This window comes from Arachis stenosperma, chromosome 7 (genome assembly GCF_014773155.1).
Source record: "Arachis stenosperma cultivar V10309 chromosome 7, arast.V10309.gnm1.PFL2, whole genome shotgun sequence".
In the NCBI taxonomy this organism is placed as follows: Eukaryota; Viridiplantae; Streptophyta; class Magnoliopsida; order Fabales; family Fabaceae; genus Arachis; species Arachis stenosperma.
The window spans coordinates 4069462-4094367 of NC_080383.1; the positions used below are offsets into that span (position 1 = coordinate 4069462).

At 38.1% G+C, this 24906-nt stretch overlaps 1 protein-coding gene across 1 annotated transcript; it reads right to left on the minus strand.

Moving 5' to 3' along the window:
* Positions 1 to 19840: 19840 nt before the first annotated feature.
* On the minus strand, positions 19841 to 23323 carry LOC130941751 (trifunctional UDP-glucose 4,6-dehydratase/UDP-4-keto-6-deoxy-D-glucose 3,5-epimerase/UDP-4-keto-L-rhamnose-reductase RHM1-like). The gene is made up of 4 exons (XM_057870329.1): positions 23243 to 23323; positions 22494 to 22918; positions 20455 to 21542; positions 19841 to 20361 (listed from the first exon to the last, which is right to left on the minus strand). The coding sequence occupies exons 2-4, from the start codon at positions 22906 to 22908 to the stop codon at positions 19915 to 19917; spliced, it is 1950 nt and encodes a 649-aa protein (XP_057726312.1). The 5' UTR covers positions 22909 to 22918; positions 23243 to 23323; the 3' UTR covers positions 19841 to 19914.
* Positions 23324 to 24906: the final 1583 nt, after the last annotated feature.

Below are 24906 nucleotides of genomic sequence, written 5' to 3' on the forward strand. Positions count from 1 at the left end.
TCCAAACCTTAATAAATTAATGTATAAAATTAATATCTCATTTGTGAAAATCAACTTAAGAGCTGACCTGAGTTATTAGGGTAAAAAACCATATTAAGCCAACTGGCTCAGAAAATTACGTAAATACGCCAAAGCAAAAATCGATACAGCAATAAGCCAGAACGTATTTTTATATAATTCGAACCGGGTTGGTTCGAACTCTATTTCTAAGTAAATCGAACCAGACCGGTTCGAATTATGCTTTTTATTTTGTTAGTAATTCGAACCAGCCTGGTTCGAATTACTAATGTACAGAATTCGAACCAAGGTGGTTCGAATTATAGAGAGAGAAATGTCACATGTAATTCGAACCAGGCTGGTTCGAATTACACCAATCATAGTTCGAACCAGCCCGGTTCGAACTATGTGTGAGACTGACTACGCTGTGTATCTATGGACGACGCATATCCGAATCAGCCAAAGTTCAAACCAGGATCATTGATGCGGCGTAGGTCGCCAACCCGGACACAGTTCAATAAGAGAAAATAAACGCCAAACTGTTTGAAGATTCATTGATCATACAAAATGAATGTCCCGGAACACAAAGTAAAAAAAAACATAGATAAGCAGACTATGACATAACAAAAAAAGTTCAAAGCAGGATCATACACGATTGAACTTTAAAGAAAAAAAATACATAATTAAGAAAGCCATATTCATTACTACTCGCAACAATCAAACTAAAAGTCATGTGAACTAATGTAAAAAATACTGACACTAACAACATGGGATATAATCTAAATAACTCTAAGACTAGCAAGATGCGCACTAATGTAGATAATGCTAAGACTAACAACATAGATGCTAATGGTGTCCTGTTTGAGACGAGCCTGCAACCTGTGGGCAACTACGTCGCGTGTGTCCAGGTTGGCGACATAGGCCGCACCTCTTTGGCCGATTGGGATCCGCCTCGTCCATGTTCGTCCGTATCCTAGTGGATCTAGGACGACCCTCTCTGGCACGCCTCATGGCAGGGTCTGGAATCACAGTGGGCCCGTCGTAAGGTGGCCAGAAGCCCTCCGGGATGGGAGGTGTGAATCCCATCCGATACACATTGAAGACCGAGCTAATCTGATAGACGCTGTGAACGTAAGAGGTCCAGGTGACCCGTGAGTATGCACAGCACGCAAGTGCGTGCTGACACGGGAAATGAAGAGCCTGGAAGTACCCGCAGTCACATGTCCGAGAGGCAAGTGATACTCTGTAAGTACCCAAGGAGAAAGAACCAGTCGGAGTAGTCTCTGCTACAGTGAACTCGGAGTTATCCCGGTCATACAGCGTCACCGTGAAGCACCTGGCCGTCTTCATGTTGGCCTCAATACACTTCACCAAGTGCTGACTGAATTGTTGTCCTGTTCCCATCTGGGCCTCAGCCTCTCTCCCCTTGCGAACAAACAGTTCCGCAAGCCTACAATATGTTGCCTTCACCAGGGATGATACTGGGAGATTTCTGACCCCCTTCAGGATAGAGTTCACACACTCGGAGATGTTCGTCGTCATGTGACCGAATCTCCGCCCCTCATCACGATGCTGAGTCCACAACGAGTAATCAATCCGGTTCGCCCACTCACACATCGCTGGATCTTCAGAGCGCAGGATATCAAACCAGTAATCAAATTCAACCTCCGTCTTCGCATACGCCGCGTTCACTAGTAGCCTCCTAGCGTCTTTGCCCTTGAAGGTTAGGGCAAAATTAGCCGCTACGTGTCGTATGCAGAATGCACGGTACGCAGATGGCGGAAGCCAACCGCCGTCAGGGGCCTCAAGCGCAGCCTTGATGCCGTTGTGCCTGTCCGATATAACCAGCAGACCGGGCTGCGGAGTCACGTGCTGTCGAAGGTGTGAGAGAAAGAATTTCCAGGATTCCGCATTCTCACCCTCTACTAGTGCGAATGCCACAGGTAGAATGTTGGAGTTCCCATCCTGTGCAATCGCGATGAGCAACGTTCCCCCATACTTCCCATACAAATGTGTGCCGTCAATGCTGATTAGCGGCTTGCAATGACGGAATGCCTCGATGCAGGGCGGGAAAGTCCAGAAAAGTCTGTGGAAGTACGCTTGAGAGTCGTCCACCTGTCCGCCAACTCGAACCGGGCTCGTCTTGAGGACCACAACACTCCCAGGCATCGTCAGCTGGACACCCAACACCCACCTTGGCAGGTCGTTGTAGGACTCATCCCAGTCACCGTATATGAGGGCAATAGATTTCTGCTTCGCCATCCAAACCCTCCGGTAAGTCGGCCTAAAACCGAAGTGCGCTGCCGTGGCGTTCAGGAGCACCTTGATGCTGACGGATGCATCGGCCCTAACCATTGGCATAATGAAAGCCGAAATCACATGATAATCCAAACTCCTGTGGTCACTAGAGATGGATGTGGCCAGGCAAGTGTGAGGTCCATTGTACCGTTTGACCTCCCAGATGCCCTTGCGCTTCCGGAGACTCAGTCGAATCAACCATGTGCAGCCATTCCCAAACTCGGAACACTTGCCCACATACCGGCGGTGATCGGACTCCACCACCTTGTACTGTACCCCTCGCCGGATGCTGTAAGTCTTCACACTTAAAAGGGCCTCATCTTTATCCTGGAATTGCTGACCAACCTGGAACTCTGTCAGGCCAGTACTCCCTTCTGCATCTCTAGCTCCGAATCCAACAGCTTGCCCTAAAACCCCCTCATGTCTCATGGCGTCCAAGTCCAATGAGGAAAAATGTGGTGGATACTGCTGTGTCCCAGAGCTAGAACCACCTACCTCCAATGCAGGCCCAGTCGCTCCAATATCATCAGCGCTATCATCGTCAATCATATCCGGCTCGACGTCATCATCGTCTTCGTCGTCCAAAAAACCGTCTCCTACGCCATCAGGTGCAACTCCCACTAAAGCGGTCGGCAGATTTTCCCTTTCCACTGCCTCGTCGCCTTCGGTGGCATTGAGGTCAACAGCGAAAGATGGGGAGGCGACATCTTGGACCACTGGTTCGTAAACAGGGACGGACGAAGAAACAACGGCAGGCCGGGAACTAGAACCTGCTGCATTCGCTATAGTGTTCGTATTCCTGTTCGAACCGCCGGAGCTGGATACAACATCAACCAGCCGGGCCAACAACTCCGGTGTCCTCACCTCCGGAAACTGCCGCCGACAGAGAAACATTACTTGCAAGTCGGCATCATTATTAATCGTGAAGCAATCATACTTCACCGTATTCTGTAGCACCGTGACTGGAATGCGATAGAAAAACTTCTTTACCCGCTTCGCACCCTCCAGACCAAGCTTCACTAGCACAGCGCTAACAAGGTCATCGTAACTCGTCGTAGATGTTATCACGATACATAGAGGATTCTTATCTGTGAACTTTACTCCGGAACGAGTTTTTCTATTAACAGATCCTCTGTGGTGCACCAAAACAACAAAACTCTCCTCACTAGCCATCCTATCCCCTTCTAATGAGACTAACTCACGTTTGGAACCATATATATAAAGTCAGTCTCACACATAGTTCGAACCGGGCTGGTTCGAACTATGATTGGTGTAATTCGAACCAGCCTGGTTCGAATTACATGTGACATTCTCTCTCTATAATTCGAACCACCTTGGTTCGAATTCTGTACATTAGTAATTCGAACCAGGCTGGTTCGAATTACTAACAAAATAAAAAGCATAATTCGAACCGGTCTGGTTCGATTTACTTAGAAATAGAGTTCGAACCAACCCGGTTCGAATTATATAAAAATACGTTCTGGCTTATTGCTGTATCGATTTTTGCTTTGGCGTATTTACGTAATTTTCTGAGCCAGTTGGCTTAATATGGTTTTTTACCCGAGTTATTATGATAAATTCTAAAAATTGTTCAATTGGGTCAATTATAATTTTAGAAGTTAATTTAAATCCAATCTCAAATTTTAAAAGTCAAATTGAATATTAATTTTAAATACGCATATATATAAGTTTAATTTTAATATTTTAAAAATATAAAATATTTTATATCATTATTTAATTATATCTATTTTTTAAATAATTATTTATTTAATTAATATAAAATATAATTATTTTTATTAATATAATATTACATAATTAAATACATATATAACTTTATTTTATATTTGGATCCGTTTGGGATAATGTCGCCGTGACACACGACATTATTTAATACTTAGACAATAAAATGGATAAGGATGTCGTTGTTGCACAGTACGTAGATTTGAGATTTTGCACTAGCATTTTATGTTGCATTGCTAAAATAAACCCTATTTTTTTATTTATTTATTACAATAGAAGACCTTAAATCATCTTTATATCCATTTAAACTAGATTGACATACATTTAATTTTAAGTTAATTAAATTTAACTAACATCACATATGTTGATATTTATCGAGTCTTCTTTAATTTGAATAGGGGGCTAGGGGCTCACTTTATTATGAGACGAAAAGAGAAATTAAACAACAAACTTAGCTTATAGCATACTAATTGATAACTCCTAAAATAATAATAAAAATAGAAAAGGCATTGTACATTTTTTTCCTGTATATGTCGAAGCAGCGTTATTGTATTGTTTTGCCTTTATACTATTGGCTAATAGTATACTAGCTAGCAAGTATTAACGCATGTCCATATATTAATTTTTTATACAATATTTTTATATAGTATATAAAAGACAAATGTTTTATTTTCTCCTTTTAATTAATTTTTCTAACAAAAAATAAGAAAATGCAAATATATAAGAAATAATACACATACATAATATTTTTATATTATTTTTCAATAAGCTTGGTACTTATTATTATTATTATTATTATTATTATTATTATTATTGAGATCCTTTGCTCTATTATTGCTATGCATCATCATGTCAATGGCTTTTCTGATTATTATTATCACAACACAAATTCCATGCCTGCCGACATAATTTAACACGTACGTGACACATACATATTTATTAGTTAAAATTTGGAATGGTATTTTAAAAAAAGAATAGACCTTGGTTTTTTAGAAGATAATGTGTATTTAATTAAAACAAAGAATTTTTTATTGAAAAGTAAATTCTTAATTTTAATAAAGATATCAATAGTCTGTTTGAACTTTGAATGAATTATTATTTGAGGATGGGAACATTGTAATTTATGGGCCAACATATAGCAATATTAATATTCAAGAAATAATTTCATAAATACATAACAAAAAATAGATATAATAAATATACCCTGATAAAAGACAAAAAGGAAAGAACTATTATCAACAAACTAAGCAATCAATGCAGTTACCAAGATTTTAAGTTATTTGACTTAGTGTCCTTCACTGAGGGGTGTTCATCTTGGATCAGATTCCGTTTGATTTACACATTAATAGAATTAAATTGTAAATTTTAGATAAGTATCTACTTGTTCATAAAAATAAATAAATAAATATTTTTTATATTTTATTTTAACTAATGTATATTATATTATTTTATTTTTATTATTTAAAAAAAGATATTCAATAATATTTTAAAAATAAATATATTTAAAAAAATAAAAAAATATTTTATTGATATTTTTTAATAAAAATAATATTTTTTAAATATTTATATGTTTTGCATATATATATATATATATATATATATATATATATATATATATGAGATTTAATCTAATTCTATTATCTAAACTTAATTTGATCTAATAATTTTAGTACAAATTGGATCAAAATTTTTGTCTTATCCAATCTGATTCGCGTTGACCCTATTAATATTAGTACATATAATTTCATTTATTTTAGGCCTTCGGTTAAAACTGAGAAAAATAACTTTTAACATTTCGTGTTTAGTAATTCGTAACTTTTTTTTTTATTATCTACGTTTCTTTTTAATTTGATAGGTAAAAAATTAATCTGCTGTGAATATGAGCTCTTTAAAAGTTTGATATTAACTAATAAATTATTGTATATACAAAATAAAATTTGAAATCCTGACACTTATTTAAGTAGGCTAATAAGCAACTACTTGGCTAACCCAATTTAACTTAATTCATAATTAATCTAGTCTTGTACGAGTATAAACAATGTTATATTATCAAAAATATTATTTTTACACTAAAATTAACTAATAAAATTAATTACTAATTGTTTATACCCTAACCCAACGCTAAGACCCAGGTCCATATGACAAGATCCAACCCACTAATTGGACTCCTCAATACGCCGACCTCCTCTTTAGAAGTTGGTGCTCCCTACGACTTGCTCTAAGGAAGTCGGAAGCAAAGATTAGCTGGCAGATAATAACTGCCCCTAAAATCTCTCAACTCACTTCCAGGAGTCATATCATAACCTTCCTAAGATAAATGGACGGTTATCCACCTTAAAAGGTGGAACTACTCCAATGGTGGTTGTTGGCTCACCACTATAAATACACTGACATCCCTCAGGTATCTCTAAGTCCCAATACTCTCTAGACTTGCTCACACTCTCGCTAACTTAGGCATCGGAGTGTCTTTGCAGGTACTACCCCATTCTCTCACACTCACAAGTCGGAAGGAGTCTCTAAAGGCGCAAACCCGCTCGAAGGCTTCCTCCCTCATACGTTTGGGCCAACTTAACGAGTCCAGCCCATTAACCTCTGGTTACCCAACATAACATTAGCGCCATTGTCGGGGACCCGAGGGATCAACCCATAATGGTGGACAACTCACCCGAAGATGGTCATACAGCGTCTGATTCCAAGCAAGAAAATCCAAATATCAGAAACAATGACGCAGATTTGACCCTTCATCAAGGAACCAGCGACCAGCATAGAGAAGGCACCTCTGGGCTCAAAAATCCAAGGTAAACTCCTTGGAAGGACGAGAATCCGGAAAGAAAGGGCCACCTCATGCAACCGAGCTAATGGGGCTGGTCCACGGACACCAAGGTCGTCTGGAGCAACTGGAACAGGAACTAGAACGACAGCGAGAGGCGGAACGAAACCTCCGGGAGGAAATAGAACGACGAAAAGAGTTGAAAGAAAAACTTTTAAAACTCGAATCCTCCCTCAAAAGCCAGAACTCCCGCGGCGACCGAGAAGAGTCGCCCCTGGGAGGAGAGGACCCGTTCAGTGAGGACATAATGAGGGCGAAAGTTCCAAGAAACTTCAAAAGCCCTGATATGAACCTCTATGACGGAACCACAAACCCGAAGCATCACTTAAGCAATTTCAAAAGTCGGATGTATCTGGCTGATGCTTCTGATGTAACTCGCTGCAAGGCTTTTCCGACCACCCTGTCGAAAGCGGCGATGAAGTGGTTTGATAGCCTCCCTCCAAGGTCGGTTACCAGCTTTGAGGACCTCTCAAGAAAATTTCTAATGCGATTCTCCATCCAGAAGGATAAAGTAAAACACGCACCAAGCCTCCTGGGAGTTAAACAGGAGGTCGGGGAACCTCTGCGTGATTACATGGAAAGGTTCAACAAAGCGTGTTTGGAAATTCAAGATTTGCCCACAGAGGCAGTTATCATGGGATTAGTAAACGGACTTAGAGAAGGCCTCTTATCTCAGTCCATATCAAAAAGGCACCCGACCTCTTTGAGCGATGTATAGGAGAGAGCAGAAAAGTACATCAACATGGAGGAAAATGCCAAACTACGGGAGCCCAGCTGGCGACTGGGGCCCCCAGCAAAAGAAAAAGAAAGGGAGCCTAAGAAAAAAGAGGAGGTCGGCCCCGACAGGCCTAGGAGATATCACTCCTACACTCCTCTAAAAGTATCCCTAGTAGATGTATACAGAGAAATCTGTAACACTGAAAGATTGCCGCCTCCCAGACCCATCAAAAATAAAAAGGGGGGAGTCGCAGCGACTACTGTGAATACCATAAGATATATGGCCACTCAATAAATGATTGCTACGACCTCAAAAATGTGATAGAAAGGCTGGCCAGGGAAGGCCGACTTGATAGATATCTCACGGATAGGTCGGACAATCATGGAAAAAAAAAAGCGAGATGATGAAGACAGAAGAGACCCGCCGCCACAAACCTCCGAGAGACACATACATACAATCTCTGGAGGATTCGTAGGAGGGGGCTCACTAAATCACTTCGCAAAAGACACTTGAAGCGAGTTTATCAAGTTGGAAATGAATCTCCCGATCTCCCAACCATCTCGTCCACCAAAGAGGACGGACAGGGGATTGTCCCCGGGCACGATGACCCGGTGGTAATAACCATGATCTTGGCAAATGCCAACCTCCACAGGACCTTGGTGGATCAAGAGAGTTCGGTAGATATACTTTTTAAATCTGCATTCAATAAGTTAGGGTTGGATGAAAGGGAGCTAAAAGCTTACCCTGACACCCTATATGGATTAGGAGATATGCCAATTAATCCACTGGGATACATCCCCCTTCACACGACCTTCGGAAAGGGGGAAAATTCCAAAACTCTGAGCACTGACTTCATCGTCATTGATGTCGGATCGCCGTATAACGCCTTAATTGGCAGGACCACGTTAAATCGGCTCGAAGCGGTGGTGTCAACCCTTCACCTTTGCATGAAATTTCCAACACCTAAGGGAATAGCGATGGTACGAGGAGACCAAAAATTGGCAAGAAAATGCTACAATAAAAGCTTAAACCTCCGAGGAAAAAGCAAGGAAATCCACACCATAGAGCTCGGGGGAATAAAAGCAAGGGAAGAGCTGCGACCACAACCAGGTGAAAGAACCGAAGAAGTTCAAATCGGAAAAGAGGAAAAAAAAAGAACCAACATAGGGGCCAGCCTAGGCGAAGATCTGAAACAAAGGCTAATAAAGCTCCTACAACAAAATTCTGACCTCTTCGCTTGGAAAGCTTCCGACATGCCAGGGATAGACCCTCGGCTCATATCCCACAAGCTTTCGGTACACCCGGATCACGACCCGTTCAGCAGCGCAGGTGTAAGCTCGGCGCAGAACGAGCTCAGGTGGTGGAAGAGCAAGTGCAAGCAATCTTGGAAGCCAACTTCATCCGAGAGGTCAAATACCCGGCATGGCTAGCAAATGTTAGTGCTAGTTAAAAAGCAAAACGGCAAGTGGAGGATTTGCGTCGACTATACCGACCTGAATAAAGCATGCCCAAAGACCCGTATCCACTTCCCAGTATTGACACCCTAGTAGATGCAAGCTCAGGGTATCAATACTTGTCATTTATGGATGCTTACTCGGGATACAACCAAATCCCGATGTACAAGCCAGATGAGAAAAAAACTTCATTCATCACACCTAGAGCGAATTACTGCTATGTGGTGATGCCATTTGGGTTAAAAAATGCCGGGGCCACATATCAAAGGTTGATGAATAAAGTGTTCGCCCCCCCACCTTGGAAACTTAATGGAGGTCTATGTAGATGATATGCTGGTAAAAACTAAGGAGGAAACCGACCACCTGACAGACCTCTCGCAAGTTTTAGACACCGTAAGGTCGCATGGGATGAGACTAAATCCCACAAAATGCACCTTCGCGGTGGAGGCGAAAAAGTTTCTAGGGTTTATACTTACACAAAGGGGAATCGAAGCAAACCCTGATAAGTGTAAACCTATCTTGGAAATGAAAAGCTCGACTTGCCTGAAGGAGGTCCAACAATTAAATGGAAGGCTTGCCGCCCTTTCCAGGTTCCTGGCGGGATCAGCACTAAGATCCCTTCCACTATTTTCCCTACTAAGAAAAGGATGCCAGATCGAATGGACTCCAGAGTGCGAAGAAGCTTTCCGGGAGTTCAAAAAGTTCTTAAGCCAGCCTCCAATCCTGACCCGACCCCTAGTCGGGGAAGAGCTCGTCCTATACCTGTCAGTAGCAGACAAAGCTATAGCATCAGCTCTAATACGGGAAGATGAAGTCGGACAGCATCATGTGTACTTCACTAGCAGAGTTCTACAGGGCCCAGAACTAAAGTATCAAAAACTTGAAAAGTTTGCATACTCCTTAGTAGTGGCCTCACGCCGATTACGGCCGTATTTCCAAGCACACACGATAAAAGTCCGAACAAACCAGCCCATAAAGCAGGTCCTTCAGAAGACGGACATTGCGGGAAGAATGGTTCAATGGGCAATAGAACTCTCCGAGTTCGACTTGAAATACAAAGCCTGAACGGCAATAAAAGCTCAATACCTCGCTGACTTCCTAGCGGAATACGCGGGAGATCAAGAGGAGAAATCCACTGCATGAGAGTTATATGTAGATGGGTCCTCTAATAAATCTGGAAGCGGGGCAGGCATAATATTGGTCAGCAAAAGGGGAACGCAAATTGAAGTTTCCCTCAATTTCGAGTTCCCAGCTTCCAACAACCAGGCAGAATATGAAGCCTTGATTGCAGGGTTAAAGCTGGCAGAAGAAGTCGGTGCGACCAAAGTAATAATATTCAGCGACTCTCAGGTGGTGACCTTCCAAATAAACGGAGAGTATCAGGCCAAAGATCCCAACATGAAAAAATACTTGGACAAAACCTTGGAGCACCTTAGGCACTTTGAAGAGACCGAGGTAAAGCATATAACTCAGGATCTCAACAGCAGGGCAGATACCCTCTCCAAGCTAGCAAGTACCAAACCAGGAGGGAACAACAGAAGCCTAATCCAAGAAACTCTCCCTGAACCGTCCGTGGACAAAACGGAGGTTGCTCAAGATGTATTTGAAATCACCGGGTTAGACCTCGGATGGATGAAGCCTTTTGTCGAATACCTGAAATTTGACATCCTCCCCAAAGAGGAAAAAGAGGCCAAGAAAATCCGGAAGGAAGCACAAAACTACACGATGGTGAAAAATATCCTCTATAAAAGGGGATATCAACACCACTACTAAAGTGCGTCCCGACCTCAAAAACAACTGAGGTGCTAGAAGAGGTGCACAATGGAATCTGCGGGAACCATCTTGGAGCAAGGTCATTAGCTAGATAAGTAATCCGAGCTGGATTCTACTGGCCGACCTTACAAAAAGACTCCACGGAATGTGAAAAGGTGCCAGCCATGCCAAATGCATGCAAACTTCCATGTAGCCCCTTCCGAGGAACTCATTAGTATAACTTCCCCATGGCCTTTTGCAAAATGGGGATTGGACTTGCTAGGACCATTTCCACAAGCGCCGGGGCAAGTAAAATATCTAATAGTGGGAGTGGATTACTTCACAAAGTGGATGGAAGCAGAACCATTGGTCACCATCACCGCTCAGAGAAGTCGAAAGTTCCTCTACAAGAATATTATCACCAGGTATGGGGTACCCCACTCCATCACCACTGATAATGGCACTCAATTCACCGACTCAACCTTCAAAAGCCTGGTAGCCAGTATGAAAATCAAACATCAATTCACATCGGTGGAACATCCACAAGCAAATGGACAAGCCGAGGCTGCAAACAAAGTCATATTGGCAGGGTTGAAGAGAAGACTGCAGGACACAAAAGGAGCATGGGCCGAGGAACTCCCACAAGTACTTTGGACTTATCGGACCACACCTCAGTCTGCCACAGGAGAAACACCCTTCGAACTTGCTTACGGCATAGAAGCCATGATACCGGTTAAAATCAACGAGCAAAGCCCAAGGGTGAACTTCTACGACGAGGTTGGAAACATAAAGGGGCACAAAGAAGAACTTGAACTTCTCCCTGAAGTTCGCGAACGAGCCCATATTAGAAAAGCAGCATTGAAGCAAAGGATGACGAACAGATACAACCAGAAAGCCATTCGAAGGAGCTTCACCTCAGACGACTTGGTTTTAATTAGAAATGACATAGGAGTCAACAAGTCTGGGGAAGGAAAGCTCGTCGCTAATTGGAAGGGACCATCCAAGATTAGTAAGGTCCTAGGAAAACGTTATTACAAGGTGACCGACTTAAACAGCACCGAGTTACCCAGGTCGTGGCATGCTTGTAATATGAAAAGGTACTACAGTTAAAAGTGAACTCTACTCCCTGATGTATTCTTTTCCCAACTTCATGATTTTTTCCCAAAGTAAAAGGGTTTTTTCTGAAGAATGGTTTTTAACGAGGCATCACAGTAGAGACTAAGAGGTCATAGATAGCCCAAAATCCTTAGTAGCGATAAAGTACCTTTGCAAATAAATAAAGATCTTTTTCAAATATCTCTTATAAATTCCTTCTCGCTTTCTATGAAACGCGCCGACTTAAGCTCGACAAAGCGTGAAAATCCCATGAACCGACCTAGATGTTCGTCAGGATAAAACGACGAGGTACAAGTCGGTGTAAAGAGGTTATAAAAGTCGATCGTGAATAAACTCGGAAATTAACCGATTAACAAATCAGAAATTCCGAGAAACAAAGAAATGCATCGCAAAAATAACCTAAGTTATGAAAACTCAATATATCAAAAATTGAGCACAAGGAATATCGAAAAGAGGTCAAAAAATCCATGGAAAGCAATAAAGACTGTCTCAAACCTTCAAAAATCTAAAAGCTTAAAAGAGACAGCCGGCCAAGAAAAGGTTTTCAAAACAAAAGATAAAAAAGGGTTTTTTCTTCAAAACCTAAAGAAGAAAAAAGCATGCACACAGCCAACGAAAATAACCTAAACCCTTGTCCAAAAAATGGTATTTTTAATTTTTTGTTTACGGTAATAAAAGGCCAAGAAAATGTCAACCGCCTACCACGACAACATAAAGATAAATAGTTTAAAAAAAAAGTGGGGACCCACAGGCCGGGCCCCCATATAGCCAAAGATAATTTTTCAAAGAGCGTCACCATCACCACCTGGAAGAGTAGTCAAAGCACCACCAGAGTCAGGGAGAGAGACATCCATAGGAGTTAGAGGGGAAGTTTCAGGAGATTATCCATCTCTTCCCTCAGCTTCGTGACCTCCTCCCTCAGACTCTTCTCAGATTTTTGATACAAAAGAATCATCCCCTCTAACTCCTCAACTCTCTGGGATGAGCCCAAAGAGCTAAGGGGAGTCTTCTCAAAGATGTCAAGAAACTTGGTGCACACTCCCGCCGCCCTGATACTCTCCTGAGCCAGAATAGTAAGGTGGTTTCGAAGAGAAGCATCATCCATACTTATACATGTATAAGGATAGATATGCTCCCGGATGAATTGACGCGCATCTACCTTAGCCTCACATTCAAAAGAAGAGCCAGACTCTAGAGCCTTGTGTTTTTCTTTTCTGGCTCAGGAGAAGGTCGGAAAGAAGGGGGCGGCAGAGAAGAAGCCCAGGAAGAAATAACGATAGGTCGGGCAGGGGTCCCCAAGCTATGAGAAGAAGGGGGAGGAGAAGGACCGGCTGCCCTGGCACCACCAACCCTAGCACGGGATCTAGCCTTGGCCTTCTGAACCCTCTGGTAAGACTCCCTCGAATTTCTCTTCGCCATCTCTGCAAAAACCATTAGGCAAAAAGTCAGTAAAATATATTGGAAAAAACAACTCGGAAAGTCGGAAAACCCAACAAAACCAATACGACACTACCTAATTGAGCCTGCACAAAGGTTGAGAAACCCTGGAGGAACTTTTTGGTATCCAAATAAGGGGCCCTCCCCCAAACTTCTCAGAGGAATCCAACGATGGCGGCCTCCACCTCGTCCAAATCATCTAAACTATATTTCTCGCAAGGAGAGGCCTCTAACCAGTACAGAAGAAAGCGAGGGGAAGAATTTTCATCCAGGAAAAAAGGGTGGTGACCCTCTACAGCTTGCACTTTGAAAAAGAAGTTTTTAAAGTCATGAAAGGATTCATCAAAAAAGGGTAAAGACTCTCCGGCCTTGTATAGCCAGGAAAAAAATCCATTGTTGTTTGTTATTTTGCCCACTGAAGGGCTTAGTCATGTGAAAAAGAAAAAAGAAAATTCTTAAGGAAGTCGAAAAATCTAGGGCATGGCTAATGAATTGATAAATTTTCAAAAAACCCCAAGAGTTGGGGTGGAGCTGTGTAGGAGGAACACGACAGTGGCCTAAAACATCCATCTCGAAGTCGAAAAAAGGGAGAAAAACGCCCAGGCGGGTAATCATACTCTCATACATATAGAAAAAATGAGGGGCTGCCTCAGAGGCCCTCCCAAAGCAAACCCGGTCTTCGGCACCTGGGATAACCAGTTCATATTTCGGCTCGTCCTCATCAGAGGTACGAAGCCTATGATGAGTGCAGAAGTTAGTGATGAAGTCCGTATCAACAAGGGGTTCTTTCCCCCAAAACTATAACATCCACCCATCAAGCAAGAATTTCAACAGAAAATATTTTTTGTTTTTCTAGAAAAAACCTACAAAGAAAAAGAAAAAGGGATAAAAAATAAGGTCTCTAAAAGGGCCTGGAGTCAGATCCTTGACAAACAAAGCCTACGACTAACTCTTCTCTCAAATAAAAAATATGCAACTCTACAAAGAAAGGATAAGAAAAGAAGTTGACATTTTTTTCTTCTTCTTGCAAGAAAATGGAAGCAACAACACTCGAAAAAGAAGGAGCTTTCTTCTTTCAATCAAAGGGTGCAGATGGAAAAGTTTTCAGAAACTAAACAAGCAAGAAGAAGAGAAAATATTTATACACATGTTAGGGGTATAAAGGTAAAACGACGCAGGCCATTCAAAAGTTGCACCGTTACCAATGTAACTATCCCCGCGTATAAATGCTCAAACCCTTAAGAGACGCGACGTTTGATTTGACGCGACTGTTGAAAACTTTTAAAACACGTCGGTTCCGAAAAATCATGTTGGATCCTTATCAAGTCGACTACGGTCCCGAGTTGTAATACTCGACCCCAACCCTTAAAAGAAATTGGGCTCGAGTAGGGGCACTGTTCATACCCTGACCCAACGCTAAGGCCCAAGTCCATATGACAAGATCCAACCCACTAATTGGACTCCTCAATACGCCGACCTCCTCTTTAGAAGTCGGTGCTCCCTACGACTTGCTCTAAGGAAGTCGGGAGCAAAGATTAGCTGGCAGATAATAACTGCCCCTAAAATCTCTCAACCCACTTCCAGGAGTCATATCATAACCTCCCTAAGATAAAGGGACGGTTATCCACCTTAAAAGGTGGAACTACTCCACCGGTGGTTATTGGCTCACCACTATAAATACACTGACATCCCTCAGGTATCTCTAAGTCCCAATACTCTCTAGACTTGCTCACACTCTCGCTAACTTAGGCATCGGAGTGTCTTTGCAGGTACCACCCCCCATTCTCTCACACTCACAAGTCGGAAGGAGTCTCTAAAGGCGCAAACCCGCTCGAAGGCTTCCTCCCTCATACGTTTGGACCAACTTAACGAGTTCAGCCCATTAACCTCCGGTTACCCAACGTAACACTAATGTATTTATATTATATTATATTATATATATATATATATATATTATGAATTTATTTTTAATATATATTTTATATTAATGACTAATTTTAGTATATATTTAGTATTGTTGTTATACAATTTCCAAAAATAATTAATTTAAGTTGATCAAATTATTAGTTTATTTTTTTGTTTAAATAAATATTAAAAATTTGAATTTAATTTTATGTATATAATAATTTATTAGTTAATAACTAATTCTTATATTGAATTTAGAATTCTTGATCCATCAATTTAAAAAATATCGTGGAGAAAAAAATAGCATGACTAGTGTTTTTAATATTGGAGTGATAATGGTATTTTTTTAAAATATGGATTGTTGAGATGTTATTCTTAAATGTGGAATTGTTTAATTAGAGAAGTAGAAATTGGGATGAACCGTCCGATTTATTAGAGATGCAAAAATTGAACCGTTCGATTTGTGAAAAGTACATAAATTGAACGGTCCGATTTGTATTAAAAAAAATTAAAAAATTTGAGGTATAATTTTAAAAAAAGACAAAAATTATTATATTAAAATATATCACAACTTTTACTTTCATAAAAAAAAAATAGCCTCCTAAATAAAAATAACAAAGACACCTAAGGGGAAAAAGAGGTTCATAGTAAATAACAAATCATCTAAAGTTCTAAATTTTAGAAAATGAGCATATACTAATTACATGGAAGAAAATAGATAAATGACACCATCATTAGCCACATTGAAACAAAATGGAACGAAACAACTATATAAGTAATCACACCAAAAGAAAAAAGAAGGGGGGGGGGGGGGGGTAATAACATTGTGGTTAATATTTTTTTTTCTCTTCAAAAAGGTATATTATTTGTATTCATGATGATTTGGTGAATCAATAGTTATTTGTATTCATCATTATTGAATTAACATATACTTTATACTTCTCTTGGATCTATTATTAAATGGAAAATGACTATACAAAATACAAATAAAAATATTTCTCTTATTACTAGAGGGGAATTTAATGTGGTTTAGGGTGTAAAGTCAAAAAGCTAAACTTGATGGAACAAGGATGAAGGGAAAGAAAGCAAGGAAACATTCACATGGTTGAGGTTTTAATTAATTTGTTCTTTGTTGAAAGCTTTTTTTTTTTTTTGTCTGGGTTATTTGTTGAAAGCTTTGCTGCTTCTGTTGATACATGGAACATACAGTGATACAGAACATGCAGCAATGTCCAAGTGGGCCCATACCATGGCCCACTAAATACCCAATGTTGCTCCTCTTTTATTGGCCCAAAATCAGGTGGGAACGTGCATGGTGGGGCCCAATTAGACATGTGCCACCGGCCACATAAGTCTTCTGTGATTTGTGAATGATCATTAAAATCAATAAGGAAGCAAGCTTTGGTTTCTATTTTTGCATTTTATTCTCTTTGCATAAAAGAATATTTTTATTTAAATTATGTTTTTTTTGCCTTAACTTTTTATATGGTAAATGCAATGTAGAAATCTTGTAAACCCAATAATTCCATTTAGAACAAAACTATGTAAAAAGAAAAGTAGAAAAGCTACAATCAAGGAAAACTCATCAATGTGATATATATGTATAAAGTGAACTCTATTCTTGTATATTATTATTAGAGAAATGATATAGAGTAAGTAAAATTTATTATTTTTTGTCAGTATATTTAAAAATATGGGTTAAAAATATATTATTAAATTGTTAGATTAAAAAAAATTATATTGATAGTTAAAAGTACTAGTTAAAAATAATCAATTTTGATAGGCTTTGAATTATTATTATAGTTGCTTGATGTGTAATTTGAAATGGATTCACATGGGTTGAGTTTGATGGTAGGTCATCCATAATGCAGAAAAGGGATGCATTATGCAAAAAGTGAGCACATTAAATTATTAATGGTGACTCATATATCATTGGGTATTTACTATTTATGGCTCTCCAAGTTTGGGCTCAATTCATTATGCCATGGGAAATTGGCCCGGTGTTGTCATGCTATAATTATATGTTGTGTGGATACATGGTTAATTAATATTTTTAGTATTTTAGTTTTTGGGTAAAGTACTAAATTGATTTTCAATGGACGTAATTTTATTTTAGATCTTAAAGTTTAAAGCAAGGTTCTAAAAACCGAATCGGTCATCAAACCACTTTAGTTATTGGTTCATTGGTTTAGTGGTTCAACCGGTTTAACCGATGGTCTAATCGAAAAAACCGTTTTAAAATAAAATAATAAATAAATTATAAAGGACCAAAAGTTGAGGATATTCCAAGAAATCCTATAGTCCTATTAGATGCAACAGCATTCAACATTATCACATATTCTCACACACACACAAATACAAAGCCTTACATCAAAGAACAACCACAGCAAGTGATTTGGAAAGAAAATGTAAACACCAAACAATCACAAGCATACACAACATGTGAATAGAGTTGCACATTGAAATTCATTGTTGTGACATCCTTTATTTCTTGCCTGATGAAGAACTTCCTTCCACCCGTAATCAACTTTATGTCCAAGAATGCCCTTTGCTGACTCCAAGACTTTTTTTTTTTTTGGTTTCCCACGGTATCCCCCAACCCGGCAGGTCAAGGACTAATCCGTCGCGGTACTGAGCTCCATTTAAGGGTTTGCCGCTGGCCAATGAGTTGCTGCATGCACAAGGCGGGATTCGAACCCCCGACACTTGCTTAAGCGGACTAGTGAGCTAACCACTAGACCAACCCAACTTGGTTACTGCTGACTCCAAGACTTAAACCAAATAGTGGGAAGGAGTGGTACAAGGTGGCTCGAATTCCACACATACAAATTGATGACCAAATACTCTATTTAGGGAACTAGTGCCAAAGCTAGGCACTCAGGTTAGAGGACTATAAACACTATGCACAGGCAACATGTTATGCATTCTGATGAGGACAAAAGGGATGAATCCATGTTGTGTCGGTTTCATTGTGTCCTGATTTATACTACCCTTTGATTTTCATTTTTAGCATTCAGCAAAAAACATTACAAAACAGCAACAAGTAATCCCTAATCACTAAACAAAAATTTCAATAATGATTTGATTTTCATTTTTAACAGCAGCAACAAAAATTTCAATAAATATTTCAGGAATTAAAGAAAGAGCAGCAGCACAAAATTAGCAAAAATTAGCAATTTCACAGTTTCACATTAAAAACAGCAAACAAAGGCTTTGGGGAGAGAAGATGGAGACACTAACCATCAACGAAGTCACGGACGGCGACCGGGGAGACGACGGTGAGTGGCGAGCTGTTCCAAGCCAACAAAACAGAGAAGCCATGGAGGACGGATGGAGGACAGGGGGAAGGAAGAGGCCGAGCTACAAGAGAGGGCCTAGCCACAGACGGCGCCGACAGCACGGACGGCGGCAGCACTGCGGCAGAACAGTTGCAGGGAGGACCTAGGGTTTTGGTTTGGTGATTTAACTGTGCTTCAAAGTTCAGAGGAATTCACAAATTGGAGGGGTGTGGTGGGGGAAGGAGGGAGTGAGTAAAGCTGTAGAGGTAACGTTTTTTCTTTCTTTTTTTGCAAATAATCAAAATGGTGCCGTTTACAGAGAACCGGCCGGTTACCGGTTTGGTCCAACCGGCCGGTTTTCGACCGGTTCGGCAGTTTTGAAACGGTTTTCAAATGGACGGTTATTAGAGGCGGATCGGACCGTTTATATCGCCGGTTCTCGGTTGGACCGGTTCAACCGGCCGGTCCGGGTCGATTTTCAGAACATTGGTTTAAAGTATCTTATTTGAATCCAAAAAGTTTCATTTAGTTTTAAGATAGTCCCAGAGGTCAAAGTTAAATAATTAACGGAATATCTTACACGACAGCAGTATAAGAACAAAATCGATAATTTGGAGAACAAGTACAAGCTCCAGATGTACAAAATCAATCGTGGATGTATTAATACATTTATTTATCATTATCCTTATAATTTAAACAAAATATTTTTTTATAAAACTAAGGAAAATGATAAATAAATGTATTAATGCATTCATTGTTGATTTTGTACCTCTGGAGCTTCTACTTGTTCTTTAGATTATCAACCTTGTTCTTTAGATTATTAACCTTGTTCTTTCACTGCTATCACATAGGACAATTCGTTAATTATTTATCTTTGACCTCACGGTAGGACTACATTGAAGTTAAATAAAACTTTTTTGTATTCAAATAGGACACTTTAAATTTTAAAAATCAAAACAGAATTATGTCCAAATGTAAAGACCAACTTAATACTTTATCCTTTGTTTTTTTAATAATTAGTCAACTAGATAATATAATAGAAGTATATAGGAATTAATATTTCTAGTATCATCTAATTGATTAAGTGATAGACAATTTGATTTCCTTTGTAATAATTTAAATGTATACAATGCATAATGAATTGAGTAAAAAAAAAAACAGAGAAAAAATTAAACCTCAAATGTAACATCTAGCTCACTTTTATTGCCTTGTCTGAAAAAATTCAGATGTTATTTAGTAACTTACAAGACATAATAATACCTTAACAAAAATAAGAGTCCAAGAATGAAAACTAAATGGAGAAAAAAAAAAAAAAGGCATAAATAGTCACATTATTATTATTCATGTGTGTATAAATGTATCTGTGCATATTCATAATTTTGGCATTGATCAATGCACTAAGCTTTTTGTCTTTGGCTCAAAGACATATTTAATCAAAGAATCTTTAATAGATAGGAGCTGAGGAAATTCCTTCTTCAATTTTGATGCATCAACTCCATTGTTGTATTGAGTAGAAAATTGAGCCTCTTCTTTAGGTGTGAAATTATTCCACTTCAAACAAGGATCAATATAATCCTTGTACATCTCAAGAACCTCATTGCATGTCACAGTATCAGGATTTGTTAAGTCCCAAACACCCTTCAAATTCTTTTGTGCCATCTCAATTGAAATTGGAAGAAGTTCATCCAAAACAGTGATGCTAGCAGCAACATTAGCCACTTTATCAGATCTTGTCATCTTAGTGATGAAGTTTTGTGGATTGCTAAGATCAGAGGATACTGGAAATTGAATTTTGAGAATGCATACATTTTCATAATCCTTTAAAAGCTCTTCAACCTAAGTATATTAGAATTAAAGGTTACAAATTAACTAAGAGTTTAATTTTGATAAACTAAAAATTAAGCAGAATGCATAGTTTTTGGAACTCACCTTGGCTTGGGTTTTAGAGTAGAAAGAATCATTAGAATTTGGTTTATCTTCAAAGTTACCACCAAAGACATAATTCATCATGGGAAGATCATAATCATTGCAGACATCTGCTAAGGTTAGCACACCAACAACATCAGCACCAATAGTTTCTGTTTTGTTTGCCTCAAACCACTTCAAATTCAATGCACTAGTGATGGCACCATTAACATTAAAAACATGAGTTGGCTTAATAGTTTCAATATCAACCAAGATTTGTGACCTATCTTCTAAATTCCCCTTTCCAAACTCAAAGGGTATCCCTTGATTCTCACAAACTTTCCCAAGAAGTCCTCCAATCCATCCTCCACCACCATATATCAAGAACTTCATATTGTTCCTTGCATTTGGAACCACCATTTTGCTCTGATTAGAATTGTTCATAATAACAACATTAGAAGCATTATCTTGGCCATTGTTCTTGTCAACTCCAGGCATAGTTAACATTCTTGGATGAGGAATCAAAGCACCAGAAACATCACCCCACCAATCAGGATTCTTAAGATACCAATCCATTGTTTTTCTTAGTCCTTCTTCCCAAGTTGTTCTCTCAAACCATCCCAAACTCTTCAACTTCTGATCATCCAAATAGTACCTTTGATCATTGAAAGGCCTATTCTCAACAAACTTGATTTGTGTATCAGGATCCAAAGAGAACAAGTTGCATATGTTCCTTGCAACATCAATCACTCTTCTCTCCTTCTTTGTACCAATGTTGTAAACATGTCCTACTTCACCTCTATGGAGAATGACCTCAAAGGCCTCAGCAACATCTTCACAATACAGATAGCTTCTCACATTTGATCCATCTCCATGAATTGGTAGTGGCTTTCCATTCATGGCTAAGAGCAAGAACTTTGGAATCAGCTTCTCTGGGAACTGGTTAGGGCCATAGACATTGTTCCCTCTTGTTGTTATAACAGGTAAACCATAGGATCTACCATAAGCCATTACCAGCATTTCAGCACCAGCTTTTGTTGCTGAATATGGATTTGTAGGTAGAAGTTGACATGCCTCATGGTTTCCTACAACTGCATCCTCATCTGTCTCACCTAAGTTGCACAAATACCAATACAAGTATTAAATACAATTAGACATGTATTGGATACAATTTAGTGTAACATTATTACACTAATCCCACTGTCAAGTCAATGGAATAAGTATACAATGTGTACAATGGACTGATTTTTTGGTCCAATAAGAAGAAGTAACCATCCTATCGTACAGGTTCGAACATTCAAGATAAAATACTACTAATTTATCAAACACAATACATTCATACTATCCAGAATAACCATCCGACCAGGGATAAACATCTGATATTCTATTTAATCGAACATCCAATTTAAAATACTTGAAACTATTCACACAAATACACCTTTACTATTCTAAAATAAGTATATATGAACAGTTTTAAATAAACATCCGATACTTTAATTAATTGAATCTCGCTAGGGAGCCAATGGAGTATTTGTACCATGTGTACAATGAACTATTTATTTAGCCCAATATGAGTTAAAAAATGAACATCTAGAATAAAATATTACTAATTTCTCAAACACAATACACTCATACTATCCAAAATAACCATCCGGGTGATATCCTACTAAATCGAACATCTCTAAACCCCCGTTATATATGTACAGATACTCCATTAGCTCCCTATACTTCCTCTAATTTTAATTTGGAATTAACTTCTATTATATACATGATACGAAACATGTATTGGCTTCCCTATACTTCCTCTATTATATATGATAACTCTCAAAACTGAAATACAGAGAGACAAATTTGTTTCATAAAAAACACAAATACAAAAGCTTTTCTATATTGTATGTGTCTTAGTGCTATAAAATTTATGTGTCTCTCATGTACTCTTCTTTAATTTTTTTTGATGTGCTACTAATTTCATGTACTCTTCGCACTTAACTTGCAACATTAACAATAGCAGTATTTGATGCATATGTGAGTAAAAATTTGTGCATGGTAGTGTTAGTTCTCACCATAAACTTCATCTGTGCTGACATGGATGAACCTCTTAACTTGTCCACCACTAACTTTGCAAGCTTCCAAGAGAACATGAGTTCCATAGATGTTGTTCTGAGTGAACTGAAAGCTGTTGCCAAAGGAGTTATCAACATGAGTCTGTGCTGCAAAGTGCATTATGGTATCAATGGACTCAGTGAGAAGAATGTAGTTAACAATGTCAGCACTGCATATATCTCCCTTGATGAACTTGAAACTTGAAGAACATCTTGATGGAAGCAGGTTCTTCAGATTTGAACAGTAATCAAGCTTGTCAAGAACAACAACCTTGTAATCAGGGTAGTTTCTTATTAGCCTGTTGCATACATGTGATGCAATGAAACCAGCTGCTCCAGTTATCAGAATGTTCTTTGGATTGTATCTTGTTGCCATTATTATTTCTCTGCACAAATTTTGCATCATGTAACAAAATGAATTTCTAGTCAAATCAAATAAATAAAAGAAGATGCTAATCTTATGCTTTTATTGAATTCACATTATATATTCACGGAAAAAGTTGCATAAAGTTACATAAATAAATGAATATATGTACTTAGAAAAATGATTCATAGTCTTAATTCATTCTTTTAGTTTTTAATTTTTACTTATTTAAAATTAGAATTCTGAATCATTATAAATGTATTTAAATGTATGTGATTATTTAAATAAGAGTTGAAATACAATTGATGTAAATAATTTTCACAAGAATAAATTCAGATTAACTTACATAAGGTTCTGAAGATTGAAGATGGAGAAATGGCTTTGAGGGTGAGAAGGGAAATTAAAGATAGAAAATTGAAAATCTATGAGGAAGTGAGTTGGTGGAAATGCAGTTACAATGTTCCCTATTTATATTTTTCATTATTATTGTGTGCATACCTCTCATAGTCTCATGGAACACGAGACATTCATTTATTATTTATCATTATTAAATTATGAGATTTTGGCCAAAAAAATTTTCCATCTTTGATGCAGACCAATAATATATATTTTGCTCTAGATAATAATAATAATAATAATGGAAAAGGGCATGCTTTTCATGAAACTAATTATTGTGTTGCTTATAGTTAACTATCAGATATTAATGTGTAATTAATATAAAAATATAAAATAGTTTCAATGACGTCATTCCTTTGATGTCTCGTGTTTCCCGTGGCTAATTAATCATTATCAAGTATTCATCACAAAGGATTTGGATTCTCTAAAGTTGTAAATTTCACTTTAGAGAGTAAAATATGATCTTCTACCTTTGAATAGTTTCTCTTTTATATTTATTTTTGGTCCCACTTATGAAATCAATGATGAGAGATCACACTTTATTCTTTAAAATGAAATTTAAACTTTAGAGGATCCAAATTCCATCACAAATTACTATTACTATATGATAGCTGATAATTAAATATTTGAAATGTGGTAATAATGTTAATCAAACTTTTAAGTTAGTTGCATCATTGTTATTTACTTATTGTTTATTTCTCTCATTCTCAACTCTGTTATCATAGATAGACCTTTGTTCATTTTTATGATTATTGCTCTAGTACAAGTACATGAAAGATTTGATGATATTCTTTTTTTTTAATTTAGATTTAATTATTTCTTATGTCCTTATAAGATGCTTGTCCACTCCTTAATACTAATGATTGATTATTCTTGTGAATGGGGTATTGCTACACATTCAAAATATTTTTCATCCAAATTTATTCAAATAAATCTAATACCAACAAAAAATAAAAAATCACTCATTAAAAGAGCGTCGTTACACGCCCTTTTTCTTCTTCTTCTCTTTTGTACTTCTTCTTCTTCTTTCAAATACACGCAGACATCATTTTCTTCTTCTTTCAAATTCACGCATACCTTCTCCTCTTCTTTTTCTTTCTCCTCCTTCTTTTTCGCGTACGCAGATTCTTCTTCTACTTCTCCTCTTCCTCTTCTTCTTCTTCTTTCTTTCTTTCGTTATTGTCATCACCAACAACACAAATATTTTGCTAATAGATTATTTTTTAAATCGAATTGAATGGAATACAATTGCTAAATTGGATTGAATTATTAATCTTTAAATTGTAGACATAAGTGTTTTGAATTTGATTTTATATAATGTTCCGTTCATTTGGTACTATACAATTATTCACCTTAATGACGTGTTCGGTATGCAGGAAGCTGTTTCGAATTTGATTTTATATAATGGATAATATTCCGTTTATTTAGTACTATACAATTATTTCACCTTAATGATGTGTTCGGTTCATTATGCAAAAAACTGTTTTGAATTTGATTTTATATAATGGACAATATTCTGTTCATTTAGTACTATACAATTGTTTTACCTTAATAACATGTTCGGTTCATTGTGTAAAAAGCTGTTTTGAATTTAATTTTATATAATGGATAATG

Excerpts from the sequence above, each read along its gene's own strand:
- LOC130941751 (XM_057870329.1), bottom strand. The coding sequence starts at position 22,908 with ATGGCAACAAGATACAATCCAAAGAACATTCTGATAACTGGAGCAGCT. Across the intron at positions 21,543-22,493 it reads CAGCACAGATGAAGTTTATG|GTGAGACAGATGAGGATGCA; the intron begins GTGAGAACTAAC and ends TGTGCAACTTAG. Across the intron at positions 20,362-20,454 it reads ACTCTAAAACCCAAGCCAAG|GTTGAAGAGCTTTTAAAGGA; the intron begins GTGAGTTCCAAA and ends TAATATACTTAG.